Source organism: Sturnus vulgaris, chromosome 13 (assembly GCF_052056855.1).
Source record: "Sturnus vulgaris isolate bStuVul1 chromosome 13, bStuVul1.hap1, whole genome shotgun sequence".
NCBI classification, from domain to species: domain Eukaryota; kingdom Metazoa; phylum Chordata; class Aves; order Passeriformes; family Sturnidae; genus Sturnus; species Sturnus vulgaris.
The window spans coordinates 9,294,079-9,315,186 of record NC_142255.1 but is presented as its reverse complement, the minus strand read 5'-3'; the positions used below and the strand labels follow the sequence as shown (position 1 = coordinate 9,315,186).

General features: G+C 36.9%; 1 protein-coding gene and 1 long non-coding RNA gene across 4 annotated transcripts in view; one reads left to right on the top strand and one right to left on the bottom strand.

The window, feature by feature from the left end:
• The first annotated feature begins 22 nt into the window (after positions 1–22).
• DMXL2 (Dmx like 2) overlaps positions 23–21,108 on the top strand; it is a 47,803-nt gene continuing 26,717 nt past the window's right edge. For both annotated transcript variants that reach the window (XM_088172528.1, XM_014874109.2), the window contains exons 1-14: positions 23–131; positions 8,226–8,351; positions 10,037–10,108; positions 10,798–10,876; positions 11,485–11,641; positions 12,020–12,086; positions 12,825–13,003; positions 13,317–13,500; positions 14,795–14,969; positions 15,651–15,884; positions 15,992–16,269; positions 16,392–17,088; positions 18,692–18,813; positions 19,864–19,953. In XM_088172528.1, the coding sequence (XP_088028654.1) occupies positions 45–131; positions 8,226–8,351; positions 10,037–10,108; positions 10,798–10,876; positions 11,485–11,641; positions 12,020–12,086; positions 12,825–13,003; positions 13,317–13,500; positions 14,795–14,969; positions 15,651–15,884; positions 15,992–16,269; positions 16,392–17,088; positions 18,692–18,813; positions 19,864–19,953 (2,547 nt within the window). In that variant the 5' untranslated portion in view covers positions 23–44. The remainder of the gene's footprint in view (positions 132–8,225; positions 8,352–10,036; positions 10,109–10,797; positions 10,877–11,484; positions 11,642–12,019; positions 12,087–12,824; positions 13,004–13,316; positions 13,501–14,794; positions 14,970–15,650; positions 15,885–15,991; positions 16,270–16,391; positions 17,089–18,691; positions 18,814–19,863; positions 19,954–21,108) is intronic.
• On the bottom strand, positions 968–13,430 carry LOC148222233 (uncharacterized). 2 transcript variants are annotated; one of them, XR_015806498.1, is made up of 4 exons: positions 13,344–13,430; positions 11,441–12,078; positions 2,298–2,381; positions 968–1,486 (listed from the first exon to the last, which is right to left on the bottom strand). It is a non-coding gene; the product is annotated as an uncharacterized LOC148222233 (long non-coding RNA). The 2 variants fall into 2 exon arrangements; XR_015806499.1 differs by having other exon boundaries at positions 968–2,781.

Sequence of the window (21,108 nt, the reverse complement as noted above, 5' to 3'; positions counted from 1 at the left end):
CCGGCGGCGCGGCGGGGCCGGGCCGGGCCGGGGCCGCGGTCGCCATGCATCTGCACCAGGTGCTGACCGGCGCCGTGAACCCCGGCGACAACGGGTACTCCGTGGGCAGCGTGCAGGACACCCCCTTCACGGTAACGGGCGCCGCGGGCGGGGCGGCCTGGGCACGGCGGCCGCAGGCCCGGGGACAGCGGAGGGAGCGAGGGGAGCGTGGCGGGCGGGGGGCGCTGCGGGCGGAGCGGGAGCCGGCGGGCCTGGGGCATCCGGGGATCGCCTGTCACCCCTGGGCAGCGCTCCTCCTCTCTGTCAACCGGGGAAACACCCGGGTGCGTGTCCTCGCATTTCGCTGGCTGCTTCTGTCTGTCTTTATTTTTATTTCTTTTAATATATTTGTGTGTGTGTTTTTATATCTCATCTGCAAAGCGCAGACTGTCAGTTGCACTGGGGTTCTGACGAAGCTTGCCCACTACTGATGAGCGTCTGCCTTCCATTACTGAGGTTGATTTAACACAAATTTGTCAAATCCTCCTCTCAAACTGGGAAAGAAACAGAAAGAGATGATAAAAAGATACACTACGTCAATTTCAAGAGCCTCGTAGTTTATAAAACAATCTGTTCCTTATTCACAGGCTGTTTGTGTTTATTGTCAATTTCTAATGTCAGTTTCACTCCGTTAGGTTATATATGCGTGGTGTGCTTTGATTTTTGTGAGTGATCAGCTTCTGCCGTGTTTTCCTGCTGCCACCTAATCAGGATCTTATTCTTTGGGAATCAATTGTCTCACTGCATTTTACATTAACAAGATTATATCCCAGGCACAAACGAATTCCAAGCAAAATGATGCAGAGCATCCTTTTTGGTGTAAGATAAATGTCAGCAGACTCGTGAAACATTTAAAGCTTACAATGGATTATCACAGATGTCTTATTTCAGTAAGGAATGCTGGAGAGTCTTAAGAAATAAAAGGTGCCATGTTTGTCTTTATTTTCCTGATTCTGCTGCTATGCAGCCATACTGCTATTAAAGGGACCTCTGTTACTTTTGACATTTATATAAGAAGTCATTTACTCATATTCTAATTCTCATTTTAATGTATTTCTTTTTACTATGACAGTTTGAAAAGTCAATCAAATGGTATTATGCAACACAACTTTATGCTAATTCTTGTCGTAGTTTTGATAACATCAGTAATGAATCATAATCTATATTGCGGTTTATACAAGAATTTTCCAAGAGCAAAAGTAGCATCTTCCAAAACGATGCAGGATTGCTTGGTAGGATGTTAATTATGGAACTACACATAACAAACCATACTGTCTTCTCTGGCTGCTGTATCCAATTTTTTATAATACAGTAAACAAGGAACTAAAGAGATAAGTATGCTTTAATAAGTGTATCTTCTGGACTTCCATAGCTGTAACTTTCTTCTTTGCTTTTTCTTCATTCTCTGTATTCATGGTATTATTTCCTGCTCTTTTAGGCCTTGATCCTAGAGTAAATTGTAGAGTTAAAAGCTGCCTGCAAACAGTTTGGGGTCTTATATCCAGATTTTTAGGAAATTAGTTACCTGTGTGATTTAGTAGAATCATAATCTACCATTGACCTCAGGCAGTTCTTTAGTATCTAAATGCAAATTCTGTCGGTCGATATCACCTGTATGGATGTAGCTTTGTGCCCCCAAACACTGAGCTCTTTGGAGCCATAACTTCAGCTCAGATCCTGTGGCAGGTTTTGCAGTTCAGGTGACAGAGCCTGACTCTGCAGACCTGCTCTGAAGCCCCAGCACCTGCCAGGCCCTGGCACAGAGCACCAGCAGAGCAGGGAGAGGGCAAGAGGGCAAGGGAGATGTGCATAGCACCCTGTGACTCCATGGGTGTCTCTGGGAATCCATGGGTGTCTCTGGGAATCCATAGGTATATGTAGGAATTGACAGAGCTATGGCACAGGAGCTGCTGTTTGTGTGCACATGTGCCCACTCACGTTTCGGTTGATGTTTGGGCGTTGAAAATGCGTGAGAATGGTTCAAAATTGCTACAACTGATTCATCACAAGCACTTGGAAATACAGCTTTTTTTGTGTGCAGAAATGAATCATTCCTGTTAAAAATACTCTGCTTAACAGCAGAATAATGGCCTGGGTACATATATATATGTGTACCCGCTAGTTAATAGTTTTGGAACTATTTCCCTTTTTTTTGAGGAGGAGTAGAAGAAACTTCCTCTTAAGATGAATGTGCTTTAGATGCCTAAGTCCAGCAATTTTAGGATTCTGAGAGAAGAAACACATTATTTTCTTCTAACCTGATTAGGGACATTGCAATTCTCAGGTTCTTCATTCTTCCTGTTGTCTGTGGTTTGTCCTTGGCTTGTTTACATGACTCCTTGCTGGGGATAAAGGTAAGCTTTTAATTTCCAAGTCAGTGTAGCTAGAGGTAGGATGATAACACAATCTGCCTCAACTTCTTTAAAGCTTTGGTAAAAATCATCTAGTTATTCTGAGAATAAGACAGGAAAGAATTTTTCCATTATTTTTTTTCTCCTCCTGCTGAAACAAGCGTTAGCAACTCCATAAAACTATAGAGATGCAAAGAAATAGACACAAGTGTCTGTAGGTTGGCTACCCAGGTTTTGTGAGTGCTTATTCTGAAATGTGCAGGGTCCTTTCCTCCCTCAGCTCCCACATCTGCCTGCAGCAATCCTGGCATGTATCCAGCCTTTCCAAGGAAGGGGTGAGGCACAGAGATGTGGAATGCCTGGTGGATGCTGTTGCTGTGTTGTGGCCAGCCTGGTAGAGAGAGTAATACACAGGAAAAACTGTTGGAAGGGTGATTAGAAGCAAAATAGCTCCATAATGCTGTCTTGTACCAGACAGTGTCCTCAGCCTCCTTTGTCTGAGCTCCAGAAAAGACACTGCTTAAGCAAAGGGTTGAAGTACAGAATGACAGAAATTCTGGGAATAATTCTGTGCATTTTTCAGCTTGCTGTTAGTTCATGTTCTCATTTCAGCAAATATTAACTGTGTTCCACAGGTGAGTTTACAGAAGGTTGAGGGTTAAGCTCTAAGCAGAAGGCCTTACAGCACACGCTCTGCCTTGACAGAACAGGTATTTGTACCTCACAGTCTAACTGCAGCCAATAAGCTTTTAAAGGTAGTGAAATGCATTTCTCAAACCACAGCCAATTTCACTTAGCTTTTGTTCTGAAAGAGCTGGTCAAGCAGCTACAACAGAATGTAACTATTTCTAAGGTTAGTCTGGGTTTAAAAATAAGTAGATAAAAATAGCTATGTCATTTACCTAGAGGCTGGATTCTGTAAGAACAAAAATTGCAAGTTTCAGACAAACGAAATAATGTTTACTTCTGCACTGTTTGCACAAAATACAGAACTATAAACATTCTTAATGAAAAATTAGAAGGTCAGATTTTAGGGACATCTAAGAACTTTACTGATAAGTGAGAAAAAATAGTTATTATTTTCATTTTTGAAAAGGACAAGCTTCTTAACATATTTCATGCCAATTCTGACACTTGGCCTGGAGCTGCATGTGGTGAATTTCAGAAGCTGTTGCAGATGAGTATCCCACCATTTTTTTTACCTCATTGAAACCAGCAAAATCTTCATTCACACAGATGTCCACAAGATACAGCAACTGAGAATAGGTTTTCTCTCCTGTGTAGGGTTCTCCTACTTTTTCACTACTTCATCCTTCTTAAAAACACTTACTTGCAAATCCCTCTCAGTTATTTATTACTATTTACATGTATCTATATGTTCTATGCTCTTTTTCTGTAAACTGAATTAGAGATGCTTAATATCTGAATCCTTACTAAGTTCTTTGATCTCTATATGTTTAAGCTTGTTGTAAAGTATTTAATCATTTGTCTGAAATGTCAATTTAGGAAAGCCTGTTTTACAGGCCATGGGCTAGTAGTAGGTTCGGAGTTGTTTCTCAGTTATTTTGCAAGTTTGCATTAAGTGTATGTAATTCTAGAAGTACTTGGAAGGAAGAGGAGGAGGAACTGTAAGTGTTGTGTCCATTGATGAGAGTTTGGAAATGGTTCAGAATTCAGGTGTCTTCATCAGTAGGCCGAAGGTGGAGGAATTTCTGCATCTTGTGTTTACTGTCCATAGACAGAAACTTAAAGAACAGTGTTCTTTTATTAGAGGACTCCTTTATGCCCAATATAGGCTTTCAGGTTTCAATACATGTTTTAATTATGTAATTTTAGATGTTTGAATTGATTTTTTAAATACCACTGTGAGCTGATTCTGTTTCTTCCACATTGTTTACCATCTTGAAATGCCTCTGCATCCCTGATAGCACACACAGGAGCTTGAGGACTTGTGTTTTATTACACTTAGGCCAAATTTGTAAAGAGTTGCAGGTTACAGAAAGAGAATTCTATTGGTTTTTTTAATACAGATAAAAATATATGTATAAAGAAAAAACCAAGATGAGAATGTGAAGGAATAACTGTTTCCCTGTCTATTAGTTCCAGAAGCAAACTGGAAGACATGAGCAGCTGAAAAAGACAGAAGCATGTGCTGCTTTCATATTATCTGAAAACTGAGGATATAGCATAAACTCTTACACTAGAACACAATGTCCTACTTCCGTGTGGTGCTGCTCCTGCATTCAATTAAAGCTTTGTAATTGTTCATTTCAGTGGTCCCAGATCTTGTCAGATAGAGCAAACGTTGGCAAACTACAGCTTATTAGTTGCTTATGGATCCTGCAAGTCATCCTTGCATTCTGGCAGTTTTGCAACTCCATTTAATTTTCTCCTTGAAATTATCAGTGACATTAGAAACGGAGGTTGGCAGATACTCCATGTGGGTGGTTCTTACTGCACTTGTTTTGTTCAGTCACTGCTCATAATTCTGTTTATTTAAGAGCTCTGTGATGCTCTCATCCATTACAATATCTCAGTGCCTTATTTTTCATCTTTCCTGTCTGTATGGCTTACAAATTTTCCATTCCTTTTATCAGGCTAGGCAGATTGGCAGTCTGCTGCCACCAGTATTGTGGCCACTGTTTCTCTGGCAGGAGAGACCTGTGGTGGCACAAATGACCTCATGAGGACGTTGTCAGCTGAATCCTTAAGAAGGAACTACTGATGTTAAACATTATGACACTTCCCTGTTCTTTGTCACTGTGTTTCTACTGCATTAGCAGCTTAAGGACAAAAGAAAAGAGGATTTAACAGAAAAGTGTTCTCTGCAAGTATAAACATATTCATATACTGAAGACATCAGAAAAGCTGCATAAAAGCAATCAAATGAAAAGCTTGTATTTAGGCATATAATATGAAATATGAAAATATCTTTCAATACATAAAAGTGCATGGACCTTTTTCAGAGGTGTGTTCTAAGGACTTTAATTCATAAAATAGTTTTAATATGTTTTCAAGAAATAAGGCACATTCTCAGAATAAATATCTACACTCAGAAAATGACCCCAGAACCCAGAGATAGCAGCACTTGTTCTAACCTAGAGCTGAAGGCTGGTGTCGTGCTGCTGGGAATGGGTTCTGCCCAGCCCCCTAACCAAGGGATCCCCTGTGTTGTCACAGGACACTCAGGTTGCTGAGTCACTTGTTGGTGCAGCAGTAAACACAGGCAAAGACTAGGATGACCACAAGTGACAGTAATAAGATTTCACAAAGGAAAGAGATCTCTGTATCTTGATGAATATTTCAAGAAAAAAAAACCTACTGTGAACTACACTTTTAATTTGGAACCTTAACTTCGTAAAAATATGCCAAATAGTATAATTAGCTGGATATGTAATGCTTTGTTGGTGGAATAAGTGCAGATAGGGGGCAGGAGAGATGGAGAAACTAAAATGTTTAAAGAGAAAGACACTAAATTATTTTGCTTTACAGAATAAACAGACATAGCCAAGTATAGAATATTTTCTGTTTCATGCATTCTGAGATGTATACACATATACAAATGGGCATGTTTAAGAACACTAAGCATAAGGAAAATGAAGATGATAAGTCTTTTCCTTTTATAATTTCTGAGACACACATACATGTCTCTGACTAATAAAATTGCAACTAGTGATAGGTTATGTATAATGTAGTTTGAAATTTGCAACTCAAGTTATGAATAATGACAGTGAATAGGGAATTAGAAAGGTTTAAGTCCTTGTTTTAAGTGGATCAGCACCTCTTTTTATTTAGATCATTTAAATCACATCTTTTAGTACGTTTGTATTAGTAGTTGTGAGGAAGACTGTTAAAAAGAAGATGAGTCAATTCTTTTCCATTTTAATGCTCATTCTTTGAAGTTAAAGTAGGAGAATCAATTTCTTGTGAATATTAAAATTCTGAATAAATTACTGGAACAAGAGGATGTGCTTTTATTTTCCTGTGTACTGAGCATTCACGTCCTGGTCTCAATCTCCATCTTTCTCACTAAGGAGCCTATACTGTTTTGTCCAGCATTCAACACTGCTGCTGAAGCTTGTTTTGTAAAGAATCCCACTATAAAAATAGGAAAGCAACAAAACAAAAGGACTTTCTGTTCAGTGCCAGAACTTATTTCAGAATCTCATCTTTCATTCTCTTATATTCTGGAAATAATCCTATTCAATTTTAATAATAACTTACACCCTTCCAGACTGGGTCTAATAATCACATAGCCTAGTCATCAAGGAGCTGGGATATTCTGTTACACAGATAATCTCCCTCCAACAACCTTTTAGCAATCCTGCTTACATTGTGAATCACTCCAGTATCAGTTCCTCAGAGCTTCCCAGAGCAGCAGTGTGGGTTATTATCTCTCAGACAACACTGCATCACTCTATTTTTGTGAGATGACCTTGGAAATCTTTTAGACAATCCATCTTATCTGCAGTTTTCATTTTTGTGTGTGTAGTTGTATAGTGTATTAACTTCTAGGGACTGAGTTTCTGCTTTGCTGCTTGCATTGCTGTTCCTTTCTATTTCATGCAGTGACGTACTTTCACTAAATTAAGTCCTTTTTTTTTTCAGCCTTTCTTACTTGTTGCTCCTTCCTGGGAGAAGTAGCAGTAGTCATAGAAAGTCATGAGACCTAAACTGTCCATTCTAATTCCAGTGGTTGTCTTGCACCATTATCTTAGTACAACCACCGAGGGGCACTGGTGGTAAATCAATACAACTCTCATACATTTACAATAAAGTAGCCTTTACACTGATTGATCTCAAGGAGAGGGCAAGGGCTGACTCAGTATTTTGGAAATTATTGTGAAAAATCCAGCGGACAAGTTAAAATGACAGGTAATTTTGTACCATCTGAAATTCCCTCTGGAGGACTTGCACTCTGCTTAACTCAGCTGTTACAAAGTCTCTGTAAAGTGTTGGAATCAGTGGAAAAGTTACTTTAAGGAAAGAGACTTCCAGTTCTAACTGGTCACTGTAAAAGGCTTAGTGGAGATTGATCCTAGGGAAAGATTTCTGTGCCTGAATGTGGGAGCTCAGTGGGACAGATAATCTGGAGTGATTAAACTTTTTAGAACAGGTGAAAGGTTAGCAGACAGGTATATATTTGTGCTGCCAATAAAAAGTGCTGCAAGCTATCACTATTCTATAGCTATTATGTAAAGAAATTCTTTAGAATATAGAGTGTATTGCACAACAGTATATCCTAAAGAATTTTTTTTTGTTTTCTAGTCTTATAGTAATGTGCATTTCTTAAAACTCAGAAAAGCCCAGAAATTTATAGAAAAGAATCCCTTAACAATCTTGATTTAAAAAAACAATAATAATTAAAAAGGCAGGCAGGGGATACAACACACACCTATTGAAGAAACATACATGCAAATTCATTAAGAAATGCTCCTGGCTTGCCTGCCTTGCTCTAAAAGGCAACAAGAATTGGAGGGGAGAAAAAAAATTAATTAAAACCTAAAACAAACAAAATAAAGAGTAAACTGAGAGCTCAAGTTCTCGATTTAATTGTAATTATTAAATTAATAATTTAATCTCGATTTGGGGGGTTGGTTGTTTTTTTACTGTTTCTGTTTGCTGTGATTTAAACCCCAGCAGAGTTATGGTCTCCCTTGCTACTTTGTTTCTACTTGTTGCTCATTGAATTAGTGAGTGACAAACCTGCTACATTGTAACTTCCTGTTTAACTGGGATATTCACAGCTTCCAAAAACACGGTCCTGTAACAAGTGTTCAGTTAGCTTTTAAAATTAACATTTAATTTTTTTTTTTCTTTTAAAAATTATTTCAGGCATATGGCTCTGGTTGTGACATTGTTATTCTGGCAAATGACTTTGAATGTGTGCAGATTATTCCCGGTGCTAAACATGGAAACATCCAGGTCAGTTGTGTGGAGTGCTCCCAGCGACAAGGCAGGGTAAGGATTTTAATAAATCTGTATAGAATTTTTAAAATTTGAGAACTCTAAATTGAATAACAGCAACATAATACATGAAGGGAATGAAACAGTTAATTTCACAACAAAGATCACGGTTTACTGCTCTGCGGCTTTCTGAGTAGCATCTCTTGTTTTAGTCTTATTCTTTCAATTTATTAGTAATTTGGGGGAGGGAAGAGGATAGAAGAAGCAGGAGACATCTTGTAACAAAGGTTTTTTCCCTTTCTGAGACCTGCAATTAGAGGTGTCACAAAATGTGGACAGATGCATTAGTTACAGTACAGTATCAGAACTGGAATGGTGCTGACATGATGGTTACTGTCTCCATTTTGTGTGCTTCCATCTAACTGAAGAAGAAATGGATAAATCGTTTATCTATACATATATATACACATGTGTATGTGTCTGTGTGTCCTGCAAAGTGATGTTTTAGAAAGGCTTCAGCATGAGCCATCATAACTGCATGGGCCCTTGATTTGCTATGTGGTTTCATTTTAAATCCCTAAACAATGCTAGAAGGACAAGTTAGAAAGAGCAGGGGAAAAACATTTTCTAGGAGTTCCAGTAGTGCACTGAGCAAATTTTGTTTGTCAGTTGTCACTGCTGGCTAGAATGAGCTGGCTAAAAATTGGTACCAGTATTGAGGAAGCCCTAGTTAAGATTTGGGCAGATTTAGTTGGCAGAGCTCTTGAACTTCAGCAGTCCCAGTAAGAGTGGGAGAGAGATTCCAGCTTCAGAGATGGTCCCTACAAGACCCCACAAACCCCTGGGTGCTTCTGCATTCAGGACTCTGAACTCACAGTCTGTTCTTTACTTGGGGACTGTGTTGTTGCAACCTTCTCTCCCCCTCCCCCTAAGGAAGAAATAAGATTTCATAATAAATGTTGTGAAACTTTTGCATCATTTCTGTTTTGAGGAAACCAGATCCTGGATTGGAAGGACTTAAACAGGTTTTCTTTTAAAAATCTTTTAAAGAAGAAAGAGGAATTTTGAAGGCAGTTGAAAGTACTTAAGGGTATGAATATTAGGAACAGACTCAGATAAATACCTAAGAAATACTATTTTGTGTTTAGAGATTTCTGTGAAATAAGTGAGTGAAAGAAAATGAGAGGTTCAATGGTGTATGTACTTATATTTTTCTATTTACCATTTATCTCCTCTCAAAATGTATTTGAATGTTAAAAATAGAATTGCATTTCTTTCTGCTTCTTGTAATTATTATTTAGTGATTTAGTGATGCAAAATGGAATCTAGGGACACAGACACTAATAATTAATGCATTAGTTAGCTGTGAAGTACACAGAACATGAGCAGAAGCAGTGAAGGCATCAGCTTTCTCTTATGCATTAAGAGTAGTTGCCCTAGAAGAATATATCACATCTGACTGTGTTTGTGCCACTGAATGAGATGTCTGCCCTGTTTAGAGTTCAAATCTGAAAGGTGGGCTTCTTCAGGAGTGTGTTTTTCTCAACTGCCTTAAGAAAGTATACCCATAACACAGTTAATTACATTTGTATTAATTTCACTTTTCAAGAACCCTGGCACATACAAGAGGTACTGGAAATTCTTTAGCTATTTTGGAATACTAAGGAGCACTTACTCCACTTGCCTCCTAACCTTACATTTTGAGTTTTCACCTTTTTTTTTAAATTCTCTTTCCCCAGATTGCAGCATCATATGGAAACGCTGTTTGCATTTTTGAACCACTTGGTATAAATTCTCATAAAAGAAATTGTGTAAGTATGTATTTCATAATTTTAATTCTGGTTAGGCTCTTAGAAAAGGCAAAAGTCTGTCTGCCAGCTATTTTTATTATATTATGTTATATTAGCACACAACAGTATAATGGATAAACAGTTTCTACCATTCATAATAAAACTGGATGGATAGACTCTTCCACTGAATGAACTGAACTGTGGACTACACTTCTGAGTTCCCAACATCCTGTTCTTGAGTCTCATACTAGAATGACATGGTGGCAAGCTGGTATTTCTTATTTGAAGAGGTTGTCAGAGGTGCAGTACAGAATATAACACAGACTCGTTTAGTGCACCCAGACTTGTTTTAGCAGCACATCCATAGCCAAACACTTGAGCATTAAGGATGTTTTCAAGCAGATTTCACAATCTTAGTGGCATCTGTACTGTCATCCCTTATGTTCCTGTAAATCTGTGGTCACAGTAGTTCAAAGTAATCTCCAGATATATTTGTATGTGGAACAGGTCCAGATCTGGTTTGCAGGACACCCTGGGATGCATTTACATTTTACAAAACGATTTAAAAGCATATTAAAACTAGATTTAGCAATCTACCACTGAATACTTTTGCAAAGGCTTAATAGCAATTTCATATAGAAAGAAATACCAATAGCTTTACTTTTTGCTGTTGATGTAAGAATTAATCCTTGACTGTTTTTATACTACAGCAGCTGAAATGTCAGTGGCTAAAAACTGGGCAATTCTTCCTCAGTTCTATGACTTACAACCTGGCCTGGGATCCTCAAGGTAATGCATCCTGTGTGAAGTATTTGGTCAACATTTGTAGTTAGAATGACTTGAGCACAAAATATTTTTAATGTAATAAAGTGAGATTTTAAATTACCTCTTCTCAGGCAGTGTTGTATAAAATGTGAGACTACAGTTAACATTTGTTAAGATGCTGTGCCAAGTGTTTGAGTCTTATGTAAGATCTTAGTTTGGGTATCACAGTGTTAAGTTGTTAACTGACTTAAACTATTACTAATAATCATTTAAGTAGAATTTTAGCACAATTAAAGTCAACAATGTACCTAGACATGGATCTTTATAAGATGTCTGTGTATTGAGATGTGAACAGCTATTACACATCTGCAACATTTATTACTAAATATAATCCATGATTCAAAGTCACCAAAAAAACCTTGGTGTTCTTTCTTAAAAGATACTATAAATTCAAAATGTTCTAATAAAATCGGCTGGGTGACATGATGGAATACCCTATCATATTTAAAAAGGACTGAAGTTTAGCTTTCAATCTATTCTGGATAATTCACAACAAAATATGATGAGAGGCCTAATCTTTCAACATACCTTCCTCATCCTGGTTCCATAGCTTTGATATCACTCCCTTTCAGGTGACAGGTTATTGACAGCAACAGACTTTTTGCAATTGTGGGCCCCTCCATCTGATGACATTCTAGAGGAAGATGAAGATGATGATGCCAACAATCAGATGAAGGATGATAAAGTTCTCCCGGTTCTAAATGACTGGAAATGTGTCTGGCAGTGCAAGTGAGATAATTTTTGTTTTAAGACAAATTGCAATGCTACCTTACCTATATTTTAAAATGTTCTTTTAAATACTCTAAAATTCAAATAATCTAAGTTATTTCAAATAAAATACAAAAAATCCTCTCCCCTGTTGGATCTAACCTAGGCTTGCTTAAACCAATTTTTGAGCTGTCTTTTCAATAAAGTATAAAAATACTTTTATGCTCCTGCTATTCCAAAAGTATGCTTAAAGAAACAACCATAAAATAATTAATCTAATTTTTACTTATTTTAATATTAAATTTAAATGATGAATAGTAACACTGAATCAACTGAATACCTGTGGAATAATATTTTAGAATAAATAGAATGCACTTAACTTGCTCTTGTGTTCTGTAGGACTGCAACATCAGTACATTTGATGTCATGGTCTCCTGATGGTGAATATTTTGCAACAGCTGGGAAGGTAAGGACAAAAAAGAAAAATCGAGTTTTTGCAGTATTTTTCATTTGTTTGACAAAAGTAAGTAATATGAATAGTCCTGGACCATACATTCTATTGTAGTCTTAGCAAAGGTAAATTATGATCTTGTGTAATGCTGTATTTTTGTGTAATTCCATGAATTTCAACAAGAAATTGGATTTAGCTATGTACTGTTACTAAGTGAATGACAGTGATAAAGGCTTGTATGTTTGTATGTGTTATATATATATATATATGTACACATTTGACTTTTTTTAGATGTAGTATAGTTAGATGAATTTTCAGATATACATTTTTTTCTACTTCTGTTAAAAGTATTGAGATCACCATGATAGAACACACACATTTAAACTGGTATAATATACACATCTGGATAAATTAGAGAAGGTTTTTATTAACCCAGTGAATTCTGGGTTCAGTTTTCAATTCTATTTCAGTTTGCAATACTTTTTGTCAAATCACTGTTCAAGATAAGTTTTCAATTAATAATTCGCTTTGTCACCTTATCATTTGAATGATTTCTTTTGGTTTACAAATCTCAATAGATAAGCATTCTTTGCTTGCACTTACTGTTAGTTAAACAGTGATATGAGTTTTAGTTCTGAGCCAAGTTTTCATGAACAGTACCAAAAAGCAGTTTGCTTCTTGCTTTATAATCTCTTTTTGTTACATTTTTAATAACAGCTAATTAATGCCCTGGCTTTTTACTGCTTTACCTAGGATGACTGCCTCTTAAAGGTTTGGTATCCTATGACTGGTTGGAAGTCATCTCTCCTGCCCCAAGAGAATGAAGAAAAGAAGAAATGCTCAGAGGATGTGCAGTTTTCCTTTGTTTATTTGGCACATCCCCGAGCAGTGACAGGATTTTCCTGGCGGAACATCAGCAAGTACATGCCCAGGTGTGAAAGCTGCCTTTTTTCAAAAAGCAAGCAAGCCTTTGATCAAGTGGTTTTTTAACATTTTGTTTAATGTTTTGCCATCGAGAGCATGGGATTTCTCTTCTTATACTTTCAAGAAACAATGCATACAACATCTTTCCATAAACTTCTGTGTCACCAAGTTTAATAACAATAGTCATGTTGACCTCCGATTAGGGGAGAAGCAGAAATTCAGACAGTAACTAATAAATTCTTGTACACTCCCCTAATTTCTGCTGTGTCTATGTAGCTAACTGAGTTACCCAGGCAGTAATTTTGCTGTCTCTGCCATCAGGGGGTTGGTCTGTAATGTGTTACTCACGTCATGCCTCGATGGCATCTGCCGGCTGTGGGCAGAGACTCTGTTACCCGAAGATACTCTCCTGGGGGAGCAGATCTGTGAAACCACCACTTCCAGCATCAGCAGCACCATCTCTCAGTCTGGAAAGCAAAAGGACACTATCCAGCATGCACTAGAGGTACATGTAAATACTTAATTTGTCAAATTTTTGTTTCACAATTCTTAAAACTTTAAATATTTAAGGACATAAAGCTCTAAGAATGTATATTATGTAATCTCTATATGCATAACAGAATAGCCTGAATTGTTTCATATCAGTTTTTGAAGTCTGTTACTAAACACTGAAAACTCCACATCTAAGCACCATGTTTTTAGAACTCAATTCACTTTTTCTATAGCTAACTAACAGTGATGGGAAGAGACAATGCTTAATGTGGGATAGTAGTGATAGTTTCAATCTGATTGGGTCTGAAAGTCTGCAATTGTAAAGACAATGAAAAGAGTAAATAAGATCTTTTAATTTTTGGTTACTTCATTTGATAATTTTGTTTCAGTGACAGTCTTATATTCTTAGTGAGACTATTAAGTTTACAGTAAGAGAAAACTTATCTGTAGAAGCAACTGCTCCTGGTCGACCTTACAAGCACCTTTTTCCCGTGAGAAAGTGCATACCAAAGATCATCTGCAGCCATAAATACCTGTGTGAGAATGTTTCAATTAAGCTGTGTGGGATGTGTGAGAGTGTCCAAGATAAAAGAGCACAAAACATCTGTTCTTCCATTTAGTTGTGTAATTGGTAAGTCTCTTAATCACTGGCTGCATAGTAGATCCTTCTTGTACACAAAAGAAACATATAAATACTCAAGTGTGCTTAATAAAGATGATCCTGCAAGATGACAGTGGTGGTCTGTTATCCTCAATTGCTACACTATCAATATAAAACCAAGGAAAGATAAGAAAACAAAAAACACCACCACTCATTTGTAGACTATTACAATCAGAACAAGTTTTTACTTCTTAAACATCGTGGCTATCAATAAATAGGGAGCTTGAGATCAATTACACTTTGGGCTGTTAAGTCAATTGTGCGCTTTACATGATCTCAGAAATTTTTAGTCATACAAAAATAATTCATTATAAAATTATATTGCAAAAGTTGCTACTTTTAGATTGTTTTAATCTTTAATCATTAATGTTGTGCAAAATCCCATATTACAAAAATGTGTATTTTTGTGGTGTTGTTGAATAGACATTAAAGGAACTTTTAGAAGACTGTTAGAAGAGCTTTACTTTTGGGTAGATCTGATGTAATTAAGTGCTACTAATCTGTGTTGAAATCTATTTAAAATAATCCTTTTGAAATTAATCTTAATTTCTTTGGTAGAACAAAGCTATAGGCTTTATATAAGTGTAACTTTTTACCTTATCGTGGTTTTGGTATGTAATAGTTTATTTTTTTATAACTACAACAGACAATTCATCATTTGAAAAATATGAGGAAAGGGCAAAGGAGATCTTCAGTTCTTGTTACCCACACGGATGTACGGCCAGATCAGCAGGGCACTCATGAAGTTCAGCGTCACATTTCCCATCAAGCAAATGCACTTGGTCACTTCCACATAGCAGCGAGCATCAACCCTAATACAGGTGAAATACAACCATCTATTACACTGCAGTGATGTATTTGCACAACATGAAAAAAATAAAGGGAGCTGAGAGGCGCTTTCTTTGCTTTGCCTAATCAAATGGGGAAACTTGTAGGAAGTCTGTTATTTGGCATAGAGTTTTTTAAGACAAATGAAGCTGAATTTATTCTGAATACCTTCAGCACCTTTATAAGCAAATTAAATTAATCTTTGCAGATCAGAAGGCAAAAGAAGGATAAATTTCCAGTCTGATTGGTTTTCGATTCTTGGGTTTGGGGGGCCATGGTATATGATGAATATGCAGAATATTTTTAAAGGAGGAAATTATTAAAGAGCAGTAACATGCTTTAGCTAAAATCCATACACGAAAGTCAATACTGCAACATATGAAACTGAGCAGTTAGAACCACTAAGTATCATTTACCATTCACAAACTTTTCATGTAAATTTATTGACCATAAAATATCTTTACTATTTTCATTACAATTGGATGTAAATCTTGATCTTTACCTTTTTCGACCTTGCAGGCCGAAAATTGTTATACCTAAAATAAGTGAAATGCATGTGTGTGCATACATATATGAATATAAAAATGAGTGGTTAATATATAGCTTAATATAATTTTCTATACTTTTATGTAGTCTAATAAGTAGGTTTTTTATTTGTTTAAAAATGTCCACAGATATTCCTTCCGTGTTGGCTGGAACTGCATTTAATATAGATGAAGGAAGTGGAGGCTTCGTTGTCCACTGGCTGAATAATAAAGAATTTCATTTTACATCCTCTATTGAAGTATTCATGCAGCATCTAAGACAAATTTCAGAACAGCAACTAGAACAAGGTTTTGATATTGAAGCTGAAGAGGAAGAAGAAACAGAAGAAAAAGAGAAAGGCTTACATATGAAGTTAGATCATGGTTAGTAATCTGGTTAGTTCTGATCAGCTAGTACTACTAGCAGATTAAAAAATACTGGGTTTGAATGGAGACTGATCTTTGCATAAAATGGCACATTTCTGTTGCAGATTTGTCTATAGACAGAGAATCAGAGACAGGGACTGGTACAGGCTCTTCAGAACATGAAGATGGAGAGAGAGAGGGAAGCCCCAAAATATCTCTGCTAGCGGGCCCACGCCTGCCTCTTCCAACGGTTTTGTTAGACCGGAAAATCGACTTGCTCCTCACAGAATGGAACAGGAATCCAGACATGCTATTTACTATCCATCCTGTTGATGGTACTTTTCTGGTGTGGCATGTGAAATATTTAGATGAATACACTCCAGGCATCTTTCGACAAGTTCAGGTATGGCATATTTGAAATGGTTTTATTATTTTTGATGTTAGTAAACATTGTCCTTTGCTTTTATTCAGGCTGAAGCTGAGTTCATATATTCTAATTTTTTCCTTTTTTTTTTTTTTTTTTAGGTTTCATTTTCTTCTAGGATTCCTGTTGCATTTCCATCTGGAGATGCTAGTTCCCTTAGCAAAAATATTATGATGTATGCCTGCCCTGTTTTTGTAAAAGACAACAGCAGTGCTGCACAGCAGAAAACAATGGACTTTCCAGATAGTACTCTAGCAAATAAAGGACCAAGCTTTGCCCAGGACAGTGCAAATGTGAATATAATTTCTCCTGTGGTAATGATGATTTCCAAACATATAGATGGCTCTCTAAACCAGTGGGCAGTTACTTTTGCTGATAAATCAGCTTTCACTACTGTGCTAACTGTATCCCATAAGTTCAGGTACTGTGGGCACCGCTTTCACCTCAATGATCTGGCCTGCCATTCTGTTCTGCCATTGCTGCTGACATCTTCTCATCACAATGCTCTGTTAACTCCTGAGTCAGACACTTCCTGGGACTCCGACAGGATAAACAGGATGATGGATCCTATTAAACATAAGAGAGGTTCTTCTAAGCAGCAACTTAAAAATGCAGCAACCCGTACATTCCATGACCCAAATGCAATCTATAGTGAGCTGATTCTGTGGCGAGTAGACCCCATAGGACCTTTATCCTACACTGGAGGAGTGTCTGAGTTAGCTCGAATTAACTCTCTTCACACTTCTGCTTTCTCTAACGTAGCCTGGCTTCCAACACTAATTCCCAGCTATTGCCTTGGTGAGTATACCCAGCATGTTTCCATACAGAGTTAACACTTAAATTGTAGAATTAATTTGTTAAAATAAGTTACTGTTTTATTTGGAGTGTATTTACATTAACTTTTCAAAAATTTCCTTTTACTATGCAAATTAAGCATTTTTACTTCATTTGTGGCTAAGCTACTGCAAAACACTTGCTTGGTCTGAGTGTGTCTGCAGTCCCCGTGGATCAGCTGGCACTCAGAAACCCCTTTGTGTGAGTAAGCACTCCTTGCTCCCCCAGAGAACAAGGTGCTGCCTTTCCCCAGTGCTTCAGGCAGCTCCCCGAGTCCTTTCTGCATTGATGTGGTTTGCAAGTGCAGGTGTGCAGGGTGCTGGCCACGTGCAGCTGCAGGAGCAGTGGGTTGAAGAGAACTGGTATTTGGACCACCTGAACATCAGAATTATTGGGGAAGATTTCCAGCCAAAATCAGCATTATCAAATTGCTTTAACATGCCGGCTAAAAACTGCTTAGGAGGTCCTGAAACAATACTGAAATTCTTCAGACCACCAGAAAAGCAATTGGAACCCAGGATATTTATAAATAAATAGACTATATTAACTTTACAGAACTGCAAACAACACTTTTTCAGAGGTCAGACTGTACAACATCTGATGTGTGATGCCCTTGGCCAATTGTTCAGTTTTCATTTTTAATTTTAGGGCTTTCTGTTGCAATTAATAAAACTACTTATGCAAATGTTACTCTATCCAGCCAGACAGATAGTTATTTTCTAATTATCACAAAGATACTGTCATCTTTCTACACAGTACTAAAAGCCATTTGTGCTGTGGGTGTAACAATAAATTTTATACTAATGTCAGGTTATAAATACATAATATATTTGATTTAAAATACAAAAAATTCATTTTCTCTGCTTACATAGTAATATTTTGGGCTGTCTGCATCCCACAAAGTGTTCTAAATACAAGTGATGAGCTGCATTCTTGTAGTTGAGAGGAAAATGTATATCGGGAAAAAAATCTCATTTCAAGCCTGTTGTATATACTGTTGAGAAAAAAAAAAAAGAAACTCTCACAATTTTTCATGTTTTATTCAGAACTGTAGACAGTTCTATTTTTCCCTCCACTTTTATATCTGCACTTTCAACTGCAGGGCAGAAGGGAATATTCATAGAGGTCAATTTTATGCAAAGAGTCAGTAAACGAGGAAGAAACTATGGCTGAATAGTTTCCCCTTAGACTCCTACCCTGAATTGTCTCTGACAACCTTGGGAATCTGGAGTTGGCTCTTCCAATGTCACCAGAGTAAGGAATGGCAGCGTTCCCTTAGGTGTGCTACAGGCTGGGGCTTGTGTGAATAGTGTTTGTACACAGTTGAGTTCAGCTTAGATTATTGAACCCTCTTCAGGAGTTCAGTTACATTCATGAACAGAAAGGGAGTTATTTCGAAGTTCAAAAGATGATATATTAATGCACACATTTGCTTAGGTTTTTTTGCTTCAATGCTTTACAAAAATTATGTTTGAAGCATGTTCCTATACTGAGAATTGTAACAGACTACCAGATGCCCTTGACTGCCGTTTTTCTTTTTCATAAATTTTTCTGTGTCTTCTGTTAGGTACCTATTGCAACTCTGCTAGTGCTTGCTTTGTTGCATCAGATGGCAAAAACCTGAGGCTCTATCAAGCTGTTGTAGATGCACGAAAACTTCTGGATGAATTATCTGACCCTGAATCATCTGTAAGTTTGATGTAGCAATGGTTTGGTTTGAAACTGTTAAAATACAATTAATGTAACTCACTTTTCCCCCCTTCCAGTGATTTGTCTTCCTTCAGTTCTGTGTGATTTTTGTGCCATTCCATGTATAGGATCTTATGTATTACATCTTGCTTAGTTGCATGTTTTGTAGCTGTCTGTAAGCATTAGCAGAAAAAATGCAGCTAATACTTCTAAAAGTGTCTGCACTGAACCAAAATTTCCCGTACAAGTTTCCCCAACCTGTGGCAGGTGAGAAAAGGAAAAACAGGATTTCTTAGTTTGTCCTCTCAGAAGAGGGTACTCAAGAGCAAGAGGGAAGGTGAAAACAGAAGAGCAAGACTGAGTTGTATCCACCTAAGTTACATCTCTATATGAGGGAAGGCAGAGATGGTGGGATATAAGGGCATCAGCTAAGGGTCATGTTAGCTTTCTTTTCTTCCAATAACCAATTTTTTCATTCTTTTTATCTTTCATTTCTGTGACTTTAGGAAAAGTAAAGCCCGATCTAGTACTGTTATTGTACACATCTTTAATTTTTTCCCGTTCTTCTGTTTTTTATAAACCATCCTACAAGACAGGGCCTGTCAGTATTCAGATAAGTCTGAAGAATTTGTTCTAGGAGCAATAACTATGAACATTCTAGCCAAAAAATCAATAGAGCTTTCAGCTTATATACAAGCTGATGGTGTTTTCTACATGTTGTTAAAAAACCTGAAGCTTGAAAAAAGTGAAACAGTTTATTTCTCATTGCACAGATACATTATGTGGTGTTATGCAAGGATAAATCTTTAAATTAGCAATATTTAGCTTCCATAAAAACTGGTGTTTCATCCCCATGAAGAGCTACTGACTCACAACGGTGCACATGCTTTGATAAACATATTATTCATGAGTGTCAAAGTGACAACTGCAAGAAGTCTTTTATGGTTTGTGCCAACAAGAAAAATTGAAGCATCATTTTATCATAAGCAATGGCAATTTTCTTCTGTCTGAAGGAAAAATATACTAATTCTGCTCATTTTTCTGTTTCAGAAACTTATTGGGGAGGTGTTTAATATTGTGAGCCAACAATCTACTGCTCGACCAGGATGCATCATTGAGCTTGATGCAATAACGAACAAAGTAAATAAATGGCTGACTCTTTAAGGGTATCATATAAGGGTGTTTAATAACTTCGTTTGTTAATTAGCCTAATCTTTTGAAAAGACATGAAAGAGATTACCTTTCTCTATGGTGACAATGACTGCCTTGAATTTTTGTGAATATTGAGATTCCTTGAGCATTTTACTAAACCAACTTTCTGTTAGCTGCTAAGAGCTCAAAGCTCGTTTTTAGAATGAAGCTATATTTTCTAAGCATAATTATTGAAGAAAACAAAACTTTACTAAATAATGGTTTCCATGGTATCATAATTTAAAGCAATAATTGGAATCCCCTCAAACCCAAACAAAAAATAACTTTTAAAAGCTCAAACCTAAAAATTAGATCTATCCAAATTGTAAGAATGATATCCAGCTTTTTGTGTTTGTATTGTAAAATAAATGTATTGATTAACACAGCTATACTTCTCAATCAATGAGCAGGTAGGATAATTAAAGTGGTTTTTTTACTCAGTTATTTTGATGGTATATGCTCCAGTGCTGTTTTCTGTTAGCAGTCTGTGAAAACAATGAGTTTTACCAATTTTAATTAGAAAACTGTGGGCTTTTGACATATATAAATAAGTATTTCTCTATTGTCAATAAATTTCTATGTCTTTTATGTATCAATAGCATAGAATCTTCAAATTTAAATTTAGATTTACAAAACATTTTCCTAGAATTTTAAAAATGAGTACAAGGAATCTTGTTTTTCTGGAAAAGAAGGTGTTTTGCAGCATAACTTTGCCATCACTATACTTAGGATGTATTTTTCCTTACCAGCTGGGAGGGATTTCACCATGAGCAGCCTTCTCTGTAGTGAGGTAGAGTTACTGCAAAGAAATACAATGCTGTCAGAAAAGACAGATGTTAAGATATCTGAGAGAAGGAAAATCTGCAATTTGTTGCCTTTTTCAGATTTCCCAATCAATTCACTGCAGACATGTCCTCCCACTGAAGTGGGATAAAAGTCTGAGACTTTTTGCTGCTGCTGTTTATTCAACACCAAAGAAATAAAAATTAATCAGATACTAATTCATCTGTCAATAACTGTAGCAAAAGTGTTATTCAAGAAGTTGTCTATCCTGGCAGACCTTGGTGAAATTATTTCAATATACAAATGATGAGTTCTAGAACA